This window comes from Littorina saxatilis, linkage group LG17 (assembly GCF_037325665.1).
Source record: "Littorina saxatilis isolate snail1 linkage group LG17, US_GU_Lsax_2.0, whole genome shotgun sequence".
Lineage (NCBI taxonomy): Eukaryota > Metazoa > Mollusca > Gastropoda > Littorinimorpha > Littorinidae > Littorina > Littorina saxatilis.
Window position 1 is genome coordinate 67,715,848 of NC_090261.1, and position 14,075 is coordinate 67,729,922.

The 14,075-nt window shown below is 43.3% G+C and overlaps 1 protein-coding gene across 1 annotated transcript; it reads left to right on the forward strand.

The window, feature by feature from the left end:
• Positions 1-17: 17 nt before the first annotated feature.
• Positions 18-13,605, forward strand: LOC138952295 (protein FAM50A-A-like). Its single transcript, XM_070323927.1, has 5 exons — positions 18-295; positions 3,617-3,756; positions 5,656-5,800; positions 7,043-7,112; positions 10,938-13,605. The coding sequence occupies exons 1-5, from the start codon at positions 103-105 to the stop codon at positions 11,446-11,448; spliced, it is 1,059 nt and encodes a 352-aa protein (XP_070180028.1). The 5' UTR covers positions 18-102; the 3' UTR covers positions 11,449-13,605.
• The last annotated feature ends 470 nt before the right edge of the window (positions 13,606-14,075 follow it).

Below are 14,075 nucleotides of genomic sequence, written 5' to 3' on the forward strand. Positions count from 1 at the left end.
TTCCGCTTCACTATATCCGGTTCCGGATGAAGAGTATCGTCTGGTTTTGTTTTTGTCAGGCAATTCTGGCTTTCTTGTCTTTTAATTTGCCCTACCTGAAAAATGGCCCAGTATAAGGGAGCTTCATCGGAAGCCGGAAGAGCGGCCAATCTTATCAAAAAACGGCAGAAGGAACAAGAAGATCTCGAGGCAAAGAAGAAAAAGATTGAAGAGGAATTGAAGATTGGCAGCATCACCAACAAGTTTGCTGCACATTATGATGCCATTGAACAGACGCTGAAATCGAGCACGATTGGTAATCTTATTTTGATCAAAACTCTCTCCGTGTCTTCTAATGTCTTTGTTTCCACCCGCATACACAAATACAATAAATAACTCAATAGGCCACACACACATACAAAAAGTATAAGGATATCAATATCATTTTATAAACATGGAAACTATACAATAGAATTACACTCAAAGTATGTACACACATTTATTGAAGGGGATGCGCTGTATAAATACTGCATTTATCTGGGGCAATGTACACACTTTACTGTTACCGCCACCCGGTGTCCTAGTGGCCTAGTGGTAAGGCGTCCGCCCAGTGAGCGGGAGGTCGTGGATTCAAACCCCGGCCGGGTCATACCTAAGACTTTAAAATTGGCAATCTAGTGGCTGCTCCGCCTGGCGTCTGGCATTATGGGGTTAGTATAGTAGTGCTAGGACTGGTTGGTCCGGTGTCAGAATAATGTGACTGGGTGAGACATGAAGCCTGTGCTGCGACTTCTGTCTTGTGTGTGGCGCACGTTAAATGTCAAAACAGCACCGCCCTGATATCACCCTTCGTGGTGGACTGGGCGTTAAGCAAACAAACAAACAAAACCTTTTATGCATTAAACCACACAAATAGGTCTGCGTGATTGACCCCTTATCTATATATATATATACGACTAGTGTCTGTGTGTCTGTGCGCGATGCACGGCCAAAGTTCTCGATGGATCTGCTTCAAATTTGGTGGGCTTATTCAGAGAGACCCCGGACACAACCTCATCGATAAGATATTTCAACACGTGCTCTCAGCGCGCAGCGCTGAACCGATTTTGGTTCCACCTGAGCTACCCGGGCCCCCATACCGACACACCAAAGCCGCTAGACCACATCACAACGCCAAAGTTCTCGGTGGATCTTTTTCAAATTTGGACACCGTATTCAGCTACACCCCGGACACAACCTCATCGACTGAGATATTTCAACACGTGCTCTCAGCGCGCAGCGCTGAACCAATTTTGGTTTTTCTGTTCATTTCACCATTCCCAGTAACTCTTCCTTATCTTCTCCAGTGTTTTGCGTTTATCTCCCTTCCATCGTGTGGCTTCAATCCATATTCCCGTTACTGACTACATTACTATTTTTAGAATGTCACTGCGCTGTCCAGAACGCTTCCCTTGCACCCGGAAGTTGTTCTTACTGTCAAAGTGAAAAGGTCGAATCAATTTATAGCCACGCGAAAAATACACTGTCACCTATCTCTATATATTTATAGATATAGATATACATATATATATACGGCGTCTCTGTGTGTGTGTGTGTGTTTGTGTGTGCGTGTGGGCAACACCTGTGGATTGTAGAGTTCTGTTTGTGATGTGGTCTGGCGGCATTGGTGTGGTAGATGAGCGAGAGTGTGCAGGGGGTGGGTGGGTGATGAACCACTGTACATAAAGGGAAAGTTTGTGTGCGCGCCTGTGTGTGTTTTTGACTCACATGCGAAGCAAAAGTGAGTCTATGTACTCACCCGAGTCGTCCGTCCGTCCGTCCGGACGTCTGTCCGGACGTCCGTCCGGACGTCCGTCCGGACGTCCGTCCGGCCGTCCGGAAAACTTTAACGTTGGATATTTCTTGGACACTATTCAGTCTATCAGTACCAAATTTGGCAAGATGGTGTATGATGACAAGGCCCCAAAAAAACATACATAGCATCTTGACCTTGCTTCAAGGTCAAGGTCGCAGGGGCCATAAATGTTGCCTAAAAAACAGCTATTTTTCCCATTTTTCCCATTTTCTCTGAAGTTTTTGAGATTTAATACCTCACCTATATATGATATATAGGGCAAAGTAAGCCCCATCTTTTTATACCAGTTTGGTTTACCTTGCTTCAAGGTCACAGGAGCTCTTTAAAGTTGGATTGTATACATATTTTGAAGTGACCTTGACCCTGAACTATGGAAGATAACTGTTTCAAACTTAAAAATTATGTGGGGCACATGTTATGCTTTCATCATGAGACACATTTGGTCACATATGATCAAGGTCAAGGTCACTTTGACCCTTATGAAATGTGACCAAAATAAGGTAGTGAACCACTAAAAGTGACCATATCTCATGGTAGAAAGAGCCAATAAGCACCATTGTACTTCCTATGTCTTGAATTAACAGCTTTGTGTTGCATGACCTTGGATGACCTTGACCTTGGGTCAAGGTCACATGTATTTTGGTAGGAAAAATGTGTAAAGCATGTGAGTCGTATGGGCTTTGCCCTTCTTGTTAATCTAAGACAAATGTCGCCAATGTTTTTACAGAGTGACGTTAAATAAACGATTTTATTTATCTTTTATCTATCTGTGTGACTGAATATTCAGGCCTTCCTTCCAGAAGCCATAACAGTTATTCTCAATCCCGTTTGAGTGGACTTCGGCTTCAAATATGATTGTGGTGTTTCGGCACTCGGTTACATTTGGCCACGCTGTCTGTCTCTGTCTCGCGATTCACCCCGGCGAAGCCGGGTATTCCTCTAGTATATAATATATGTGGTAGTTTTTTTGTGCGGAATTGATATGTGTGACATTTTCTTAAAGTTAGTTACTTATACTGTTATAGTTATACAAGTTATAGTGTGTACTTTTTTCCACGACAGTCTGGCCTTGTTTTAAGGCCACAGCTAGATGATGAAGTTGTGAAGGATAGTGTTTATGTTAACGAAGGGTATCTAGCTAAGTTTTTATGTACAACATACTGGGAGTAATAAAGTTTATTTTCAGTTTCAACTTTCATGTAAGCGTACAGTGTATTATTAATAAGTCATTTTGCATGATAAGAATGACGATAGATTTAGGTGATGATGTGAGACTGCAGCTAGTCTAAAGAGTCCTCTGCCAATTAAACCAGAAATAGATAACATTTTAACACAATAACAAGCAACAGACCCTATCGATATTTCCAAGGTCTCACAGTCACAAGCTCTTGCAAACTTCAAAGCATTGTAAAACATTAGGTAAAGCTATCTCGCCAGAGCTGCAAAGACTCGAAATTCTTGCGAATTTTGAAGCATAGTTATGAGAGAGCATGTCTCACAAATATCTTGCAAGAAATGCTGAGATTCTGCAAAGGTCTAAAAAGAGTACATGTACTAATAAAATAAACTACCACAGGTGAAGTGGATATGATGTGAACTCGGTATAATGTGGAGTGTGTGTAAGAGTTTGTGTGTATAACTGTAAAGCAATTCAGTGAGCATTTCTGTACTTTGTTGTGTTTGAATGTGCAAATGTACTCAAGCAAGGCGACATTCCTGTGTATTGCACGTGGTTGTAATTAAGCCATATGTTTATTGGAAAGTTGTGATGTGTTTTTCCAGGTCTGGTGACCCTGACTGAGATGAGGGCCAAGCAGGAGACTGTGGTGAAGGAGCGAGAGAAGCAGATGGCTCACAAGCAGTCGCAGCAACACAGCGCTGAACAGAAACAGGAGGACAAGAAGAAAAAGGAGCAAAGAAAGGTGAGCGGTGTCTGCATCATCAATCTGCCTTTGATGTTTTCATTTTGCGCTTGACTTTGCTGTTTTATTTGAAAGCTGACCGGTAGAATAGATATATATAGTTGAACCCCCATTTTCAGACCTCAAGAAGCCTGAGTAAAATCAGGTCTTGAGAAGAACGGAGTCTTACAATGGAGGTAAATTTACTGAGGCTAGGAACAAGCAATCTAAAAAATCAAGGTCTTAAAAGAAAGGGGGGGGGGGGGTGTGTTGTGTGTCGAGCGTTCATATATATATATATATTATATATATCACACTCAAACAACAGGGAACGTTAATGGCGAGTTTACTTCGCTCGTAAACGTTACAAAATACAACTCAAACATAACTCAGTTCAGGGCACGCCATGCCGAGAGTGGTGGGCGGAAACACGTGATCTCTATGATTAATGTCTTGGTACACGACCTGTAGTCTCGGTCAGACTCTTTCCATGACAGAGGGGGGGGGGGGGGGGGGGGGGTGTCTTACATTAAGGGGTGTTGATAAAAGGGAGGTTAATTGTACTGTATGAATTATGTGGAGGAAAGTTGCATGCTTGTTATACATGCAGTGCTTCTTTATTTTCAAACATGCCAAGAGACTGTATGGTTACTGTGTAGTTGTCAATTGGTCAGTGTTGTCTTATTAAAGAGGGACGACGTCCTTGTTTTTATTGACCAGTACTTAACGACTGTTGAAGTCAGATGTTCAGTGATTTAACTATGTTATTTTTTGATGTGGTATCTTCCTGCCTTTTTACATTTAGTCAAGTTTTGACTAAATGTTTTAACGTAGAGGGGGGAATCGAGACGAGGGTCGTGGTGTATGTGCGTGCGTGTGTGTGTGCGTGTGTGTGTGTGTGTGTGTGTGTGTGTGTGTGTCTGTCTGTGTGTGTGTGTAGAGCGATTCAGACTAAACTACTGGACCGATCTTTATGAAATTTGACATGAGAGTTCCTGGGTATGAAATCCCCAGACGTTTTTTTCATTTTTTTGATAAATGTCTTTGATGACGTCATATCCGGCTTTTCGTGAAAGTTGAGGCGGCACTGTCACGCTCTCATTTTTCAACCAAATTGGTTGAAATTTTGGTCAAGTAATCTTCGACAAAGCCCGGACTTCGGTATTGCATTTCAGCTTGGTGGCTTAAAAATTAATTAATGACTTTGGTCATTAAAAATCTGAAAATTGTAAAAAAAATATTTTTTTTATAAAACGATCCAAATTTACGTTCATCTTATTCTCCATCATTTGCTGATTCCAAAAACATATAAATATGTTATATTTGGATTAAAAACAAGCTCTGAAAATTAAATATATAAAAATTATTATCAAATTTTTTTTTTCGAAATCAATTTAAAAACACTTTCATCTTATTCCTTGTCGGTTCCTGATTCCAAAAACATATAGATATGATATGTTTGGATTAAAAACACGCTCAGAAAGTTAAAACGAAGAGAGGTACAGAAAAGCGTGCTTTCCTTCTCAGCGCAACGAATACCCCGCTCTTCTTGTCAATTCCACTGGCACTGCCTTTGCCACGGGCGGTGGAGTGACGATGCTACGAGTATACGGTCTTGCTGCATTGCGTTGCGTTCAGTTTCATTCTGTGAGTTCGACAGCTACTTGACTAAATGTTGTATTTTCGCCTTACGCGACTTGTTTTCTTTTAATGAGAAAACTTTTGGCTTTTGTGGCTTCAAAGTGAGGTTCTCTTCTGCTACTAACTATGTAATTTTCTGTGGTGATCTTACCCTCAAATTCAAAAATAGCAGTAATGAAAGTGAAACAGCTTGCAAATCAATTCTCAGCATCTGTGGTACCTGGGCATTATTTTCAGATGGTCACCGTGAAAATGAAAACTTTTTTGTTTGTGTTTCAGATCAACATGTTGTCCTTTGACCTTGATGAAGATGAGGATGATGATGATGAGGAGGAAGATGAGAAGGAAAAGGAGAGAAGAGAACAGAAAGAGGCAGAGGCAAAGGCAAAGAGAGAGGCAGAGGCAAAGAAAAAAAAGCGATTTGGTGAGAATTAATTCAAGGCATTAAAACAACTAAAATTAAGCTTTCAGAGTTATTGCATAATTTGGGGGGCTTTTGAGAGGTTAAGAATGTGTTTCTTTTTACATTTATATATGGCAAAAGTTGCTCTTCTGTGTTAACCTGATGACACAGATAATGGTAATTTTCCCCTCCCTTATGGTAATATCGAAGTTTTCGAAAAAATTTTACAATAAATATATATGATAGAATATTAAACTACTAAACCATAAACTTCTGTGTTTAGCTTTGCTGTTTTTACATTTAGTCAAGTTTTGACTAAATGTTTTAACGTAGAGGGGGGAATCGAGACGAGGGTGTGGTGTATGTGTGTGTGTCTGTCTGTCTGTCTGTCTGTGCGTGTGTGTGTGTAGAGCGATTCAGACTAAACTACTGGACCAATCTTTATGAAATTTTACATGAGAGTTCCTGGGAATGATATCCCCGGACGTTTTTTTCTTTTTTTCGATAAATGTCTTTGATGACGTCATATCCGGCTTTTTGTAAAAGTTGAGGCGGCACTGTCACACCCTCATTTTTCAATCAAATTGATTGAAATTTTGGCCAAGCAATCTTCGACGAAGGCCGGATTTTGGTATTGCATTTCAGCCTGGTGGCTTAAAAATTAATTAATGACTTTGGTCATTAAAATTCTGAAAATTGTAAAAAAAAATAAAAAATGTATAAAACGATCCAAATTTACGTTCATCTTTTTCTTTATCATGTTCTGATTCCAAAAAATATAAATATGTTATATTTGGATTAAAAACAAGCTCTGAAAATTAAAAATATAAAAATTATGATCAAAATTAAATTTCTGAAATCGATTTAAAAACAATTTCATCTTATTCCTTGTCGGTTCCTGATTCCAAAAACATATAGATATGATATGTTTGGATTAAAAACACGCTCAGAAAGTTAAAACGAAGAGAGGTACAGTAAAGCGTGCTATGAAGCACAGCGCAACCGCTACCGCGCCAAACAGGCTCGTCACTTTCACTGCCTTTTGCACTAGCGGCGGACTACGTTCAGTTTCATTCTGTGAGTTCCGCAGCTTGACTAAATGTAGTAATTTCGTCTTACGCGACTTTTTTCTTTTGGTCTGGTGATTGTTGGTATTGTGTATGAAGGAGCCAGCAAGGTATGAATAGAATTACAAGGGAAGGTGGCATCTGTGGAATTTTACTGATGTTTAAAAAAAAAGTGATTACTTTGAATTACTTTCAGGAATGAACCCAGCGGTTGACACCAGTTTTCTACCTGACGTAGACAGAGATGAGGAGGAGAACAAACTCAGGTAGAAACATGTGTACAGCAATACCTGTCATTTAAAGCCCCTGTTACCTTACAGCATCTCTAAACAAGGACAGTTTTTGTTGCCATCTGGGCCGAGATGCTTGAGAAAGTGAGCAACCAGTCAGGAGCCAGCCGCGTTGTTAGATTGGTTCAAGTTTGTTTCTTCGTTCATGGGCTGAAACTCCCACGGCTTTTACGTGTATGACCGTTTTTACCCCGCCATTTAGGCAGCCATACGCCGCTTTCGGAGGAAGCATGCTGGGTATTTTCGTATTTCTATAACCCACCGAACTCTGACATGGATTACAGGATCTTTTTCGTGCGCACTTGGTCTTGTGCTTGCGTGTACACACGGGGGTGTTCGGACACCGAGGAGAGTCTGCACACAAAGTTGACTCTGAGAAATAAATCTCTCGCCGAACGTGGAGACGAACTCACGCTGACAGCGGCCAACTGGATACAAATCCAGCGCGCTACCGACTGAGCTACATCCCCGCCCATTGGTTGAAGTTGAGATTTGTTGTGATTTCAACAAATCAGACGCCGTGGTTTGATCTCTCCCTCTTGGGTGGCACCCACTTTTGGTTCATGCACCTCGGCCAGGAGCAACCTCTCATACAAGAGTTCGAAAATCAGTATGATGATCAAATGGCGATCCTTAGCTCATAAAGGTTGCAGGATGGGACACTTTTCCTTGAAATTGTTGTGCTTTTAACATTGCGGTTTAGGGCAGAATCCAGAAACAAAAGGCAGTTTACAGAATCTTCAGTGAATAAACAATACAACACAGTGCACACTGCCACTGCAATACAACACGGTGCACACTGCCACAACAATACAACACAGTGCACACTGCCACAACAATACAACACAGTGCACACTGCCACTGCAATACAACACAGTGCACACTGCCACAACAATACAACACAGTGCACACTGCCACAACAATACAACACAGTGCACACTGCCACTGCAATACAACACAGTGCATGCTGCCACAACAATACAACACAGTGCACACTGCCACTGCAATACAACACAGTGCACACTGCCACTGCAATACAACACAGTGCACACTGCCACTGCAATACAACACAGTGCACACTGCCACAACAATACAACACAGTGCACGCTGCCACAGCAATACAACACAGTGCGCGCTGCCACAGCAATGCAACACAGTGCACACTGCCACAACAATACAACACAGTGCACACTGCCACTGCAATACAACACAGTGCATGCTGCCACAACAATACAACACAGTGCACACTGCCACAACAATACAACACAGTGCACACTGCCACAACAATACAACACAGTGCACACTGCCACTGCAATACAACACAGTGCATGCTGCCACAGCAATACAACACAGTGCACACTGCCACTGCAATACAACACAGTGCACACTGCCACAACAATACAACACAGTGAACACTGCCACTGCAATACAACACAGTGCACACTGCCACAACAATACAACACAGTGCACACTGCCACAGCAATACAACACAGTGCATGCTGCCACAGCAATACAACACAGTGCACACTGCCACTGCAATACAACACAGTGCACACTGCCACAACAATACAACACAGTGCACACTGCCACAACAATACAACACAGTGCACATTGCCACAACAATACAACACAGTGCACACTGCCACTGCAATACAACACAGTGCACACTGCCACAGCAATACAACACAGTGCACACTGCCACTGCAATACAACACAGTGCACACTGCCACAACAATACAACACAGTGCACACTGCCACTGCAATACAACACAGTGCACACTGCCACAACAATACAACACAGTGCACACTGCCACTGCAATACAACACAGTGCACACTGCCACAGCAATACAACACAGTGCACACTGCCACTGCAATACAACACAGTGCACACTGCCACAACAATACCACACAGTGCACACTGCCACTGCAATACAACACAGTGCACACTGCCACTGCAATACAACACAGTGCACACTGCCACAACAATACAACACAGTGCACACTGCCACTGCAATACAACACAGTGCACACTGCCACAACAATACAACACAGTGCACACTGCCACAACAATACAACACAGTGCACGCTGCCACAGCAATACAACACAGTGCACACTGCCACAGCAATACAACACAGTGCACACTGCCACAGCAATACAACACAGTGCACACTGCCACAGCAATACAACACAGTGCACACTGCCACAGCAATACAACACAGTGCACACTGCCACTGCAATACAACACAGTGCACACTGCCACAACAATACAACACAGTGCACACTGCCACAACAATACAACACAGTGCACACTGCCACTGCAATGCAACACAGTGCACACTGCCACTGCAATACAACACAGTGCACACTGCCACTGCAATACAACACAGTGCACACTGCCACAACAATACAACACAGTGCACGCTGCCACAGCAATACAACACAGTGCACACTGCCACAACAATACAACACAGTGCACACTGCCACTGCAATACAACACAGTGCACACTGCCACAACAATACAACACAGTGCACGCTGCCACAGCAATACAACACAGTGCACACTGCCACTGCAATACAACACAGTGCACGCTGCCACAGCAATACAACACAGTGCACACAGCAATACAACACAGTGCACACTGCCACAACAATACAACACAGTGCACATTGCCACAGCAATACAACACAGTGCACACTGCCACAGCAATACAACACAGTGCACACTGCCACAGCAATACAACACAGTGCACACTGCCACAGCAATACAACACAGTGCACGCTGCCACAGCAATACAACACAGTGCACGCTGCCACAGCAATGCAACACAGTGCACACTGCCACAACAATACAACACAGTGCACACTGCCACAACAATACAACACAGTGCACACTGCCACAACAATACAACACAGTGCACACTGCCACAGCAATACAACACAGTGCACACTGCCACAGCAATACAACACAGTGCACACTGCCACAGCAATACAACACAGTGCACACTGCCACAACAATACAACACAGTGCACACTGCCACAACCATACAACACAGTGCACGCTGCCACAACCATACAACACAGTGCACACTGCCACAACAATACAACACAGTGCACACTGCCACAACAATACAACACAGTGCACACTGCCACAGCAATGCAACACAGTGCACACTGCCACTGCAATACAACACAGTGCACACTGCCACAACAATGCAACACAGTGCACGCTGCCACTGCAATACAACACAGTGCACACTGCCACAACAATACAACACAGTGCACGCTGCCACAACCATACAACACAGTGCACGCTGCCACAGCAATGCAACACAGTGCACACTGCCACAACAATACAACACAGTGCACGCTGCCACAACAATACAACACAGTGCACACTGCCACAACAATACAACACAGTGCACGCTGCCACAGCTAGGGCCTTCAGTGAACACGACATACGTCAACAAATAGCATGAAAATACACAATGAGCGAAGAAAAGACCGTAATCATAGGCAATGGTCAAAATGTTGACTAACTCATTCTGAGCTGCTCAGGTAAACAGTTGTTGGCTTGTTCAAATATGTTAGAGCACCCTGTGAAAAAATCATAGTAATAAATGATTAGACTGTCCACCTGGTGTGGAAGGTTTGAGGTTCAAATAGCGGGGGAGAAATGGTCACAAAGCAAAAGCTGGCTTGTGTCTACAAGTCTACAAGTCTACATCAGAGTTGCAGTCCGCAAATGCAGAAGAAAAGAAAAAAGTGATACATTATTTTGACATACATTGTGTTCCTACAGAGAGAAGCTGCGCCAGGAGTGGGAGGAGAAGCAGGAGCGCATCAAGTCGGAGGAGATCACCATCACCTACAGCTACTGGGACGGCTCGGGCCACCGCCGCCAGATTAAGTTAAAGAAGGGCAACACCATGCAGCAGTTCCTGCACCGTGCCCTGGACACGCTGCGCAAGGAGTTCAACGACCTGAAGCCGGTCAGCGTGGACCAGCTCATGTACGTGAAGGAGGATCTCATCATCCCCCACCACTACTCCTTCTATGACTTCATCGTCACCAAGGCAAGGGGCAAGTCCGGCCCGCTCTTCATGTTCGACGTGTACGACGATATCCGGCTGACTAACGACGCTAAAGTGGAGAAGGACGAGTCTCACGCGGGGAAGGTGTGCCTAAGAAGCTGGTACGAGCGCAACAAGCACATCTTCCCGGCCAGTCGCTGGGAGCCGTATGATCCCGAGAAGAAGTGGGACAACTACACCATCTCGGACAAAAATGCTGCCATCATTACTGTAAAGTGAGGAGTTTTTGTTTCGGTCTTGGTTTTTTTGTCAGTGACTGGTGTACGTAATGATACGACATTCAGGCTGGGGAGTTCTCCTCGGATCCGCGCATTACAGAGGAAACCCGATTGCTTTTGCGAGGGAAAAAATCATCTTCAATGAAAAAAAATCCAATTCGCCCCCTACCCCCATTTAAAAAAAATTAAGCCTTTAATGAAAAGATTTCTTAAGTACTGATCAATGTGCTATGGTTCGCTATCCAAAAATAATGAAATTCCCTGCCAGGAGAGGCCCGATACCTTCCAGAAATGCACAGCATCAATTTCGGTTTCCCCCATCGGGGCCTTGCCCCTGCACCCCAACAGGGTCTGAATCTTGGCAGCCTCTGCATGGGCCCAGTCTATTCCCTAGGTTTTTGTAAGACAGTAGTTCCCCAGTATGAGCATTACTGTGGACACAGCTGGGCTTTCATCAGCAACATTGTTTTAGTTGTTGGTGGTGAAGCTACTGTTTTCCAATGTTGTTGCTCCATTGGCTTGTGGAGTAGGATGGCTTTATTTTGTGGCTTCAAACGCTCCAAGCGAAACGAATTACACTTTAACGGGAGCTAGTCTACCTGTTATGACTTACTCTATCACTGTCAAATGAAATTACTTTTGTGAGGTTTACCTGTCAACATTTGTTTCTAACTGGCCAGTAGTTTGCCTTGATGCTAGCACATGATTCAGACATGGGACTGGTCCGAATTTTATCGGAATTCCGATATTTTCCTTAGCTCACAGACCATTCTTGAGATCGATGCAAATTCGTTGAGAAAAAAAAAAGGGGGGGCGGGGGTGGTGGTATGAACCGTTCAGCTGAAGCTGTCTGCGTCAAGTCAGTGCATTCGCACCCCAGCACTCGCTTGAACCCATAGCAGTATCATGGGTCGATTGATTGGCTGTCGATCTCCAACGATTATTGCCTAGGCTTAATTATTCACCGATGGCGGTTTGCGGGTTGTTTTGATTGGCTTTTCTTTATTTGGTGTTTAACGTCGTTTTCAACCACGAAGGTTATATCGCGACGGGGAAAGGGGGGGGGGGGGGGGGTGGTGGGGAGATGGGATAGAGCCACTTGTTAATTGTTTCTTGTTCACAAAAGCACTAATAAAAAAATTGCTCCAGGGGCTTGCAACGTAGTACAATATATTACCTTACTGGGAGAATGCAAGTTTCCAGTACAAAGGACTTAACATTTCTTACATACTGCTTGACTAAAATCTTTACAAACATTGACTATATTCTATACAAGAAACACTTAACAAGGGTAAAGGGAGAAACAGAATCCGTTAGTCCCTCTTACGACTTAAATTGTTCCCCCTAACCCGCGGGGGTTTTTGCCGATCTCCAAACGCCGAAGGTGAAAAAGGTAGCATCATGGCGTCTTGATTCCGTATTGTTTTGTCGGCTTTGGAAGCTCTTACGATCGACGACCAAAATGTGAAAAACAAGTGGAAAGCCAACTGGCTGTCAGAAGAAGTGACTGTCATTATCAACAAGAAAGAAAGGCGCCAGCTCGGCCAAGATATCCATTCCCGGTCAGGCCGTGTGCACGTGGTGCGACAACGGCCACTGCGTGGTGAAATACGGACTTGGTGGAAAAAATTTGTTGGTTCTGAAAGTTTTCAAGTAAGTTTTGTGTGTGTGTGATTGTTATAAATTACACTTTTGTTTAAAATGCTAAAACATATTATTCTTGTGGTTTTTATAACTTTTTAAAAAGGCATGATCTAATTTTTTGCTATCAGGAGAGGCCCCAAAATGGCCTTTATAATTCTAACATGAACCCCCTACCCGGGCGTTGCCCCTGGACCCCACCAGGCCCCTGGACCCCGGCTTAGTTTCCTACTTTTGGAACATTTGCTGGTCTCATGTCTGATGATTGTTTACTCTTGCATGTACGCTCATGATGCTTGGCAGAATTAACATCCAACATTCATTCATCATGCGTTCATGAGACAGGTAATGTGTTACAGTTACCTGATCAAAGGATGGTTGTTGGTGATAATTGTAAAGGTAAATGTTTGAACTCTGTGTTCTTCAATGAGTATGTATACAGTTGTAAATGATGGGAAAATGTCCGTGGTAACTAGTTGTGCGTGAATGGAGTTGAATAATAAAACTATAAAAGGACTGCTTGCTTTGAGTGCTGTTAATGAATTCTGTCTTCCATTGTTCCTAAATATCTTATTCACTCAATTCTCATCGTGCTACCTAAATTTCAGTCAGATACAAAACTGTCATTTTTACATGATCAACCACATGCACACACACACACACACACACACACACACACACACACACACACACACACACACACACATGCAGACAACAAAAAGTCTATTCTTGGAAGCAAACAACAGTTTATTGTTGTCTTTCATACCCAACCAGTAAAGAAACCAGTATGATTGTTCAGACTTGTGAGAACTGCACATTTTCTGACAGTCTTATACACAGACAACAAATATCTTCACGCCAGAAACTAGGTTGGAAGCAACGCCAGTGAACACAGGATCAAAATACTGAACTGCTTCTATACACACGGTAGTATAAAATGAGAAGTCTTCATGGATGCTTGACAATATCTCGGACACTGGCCAAATG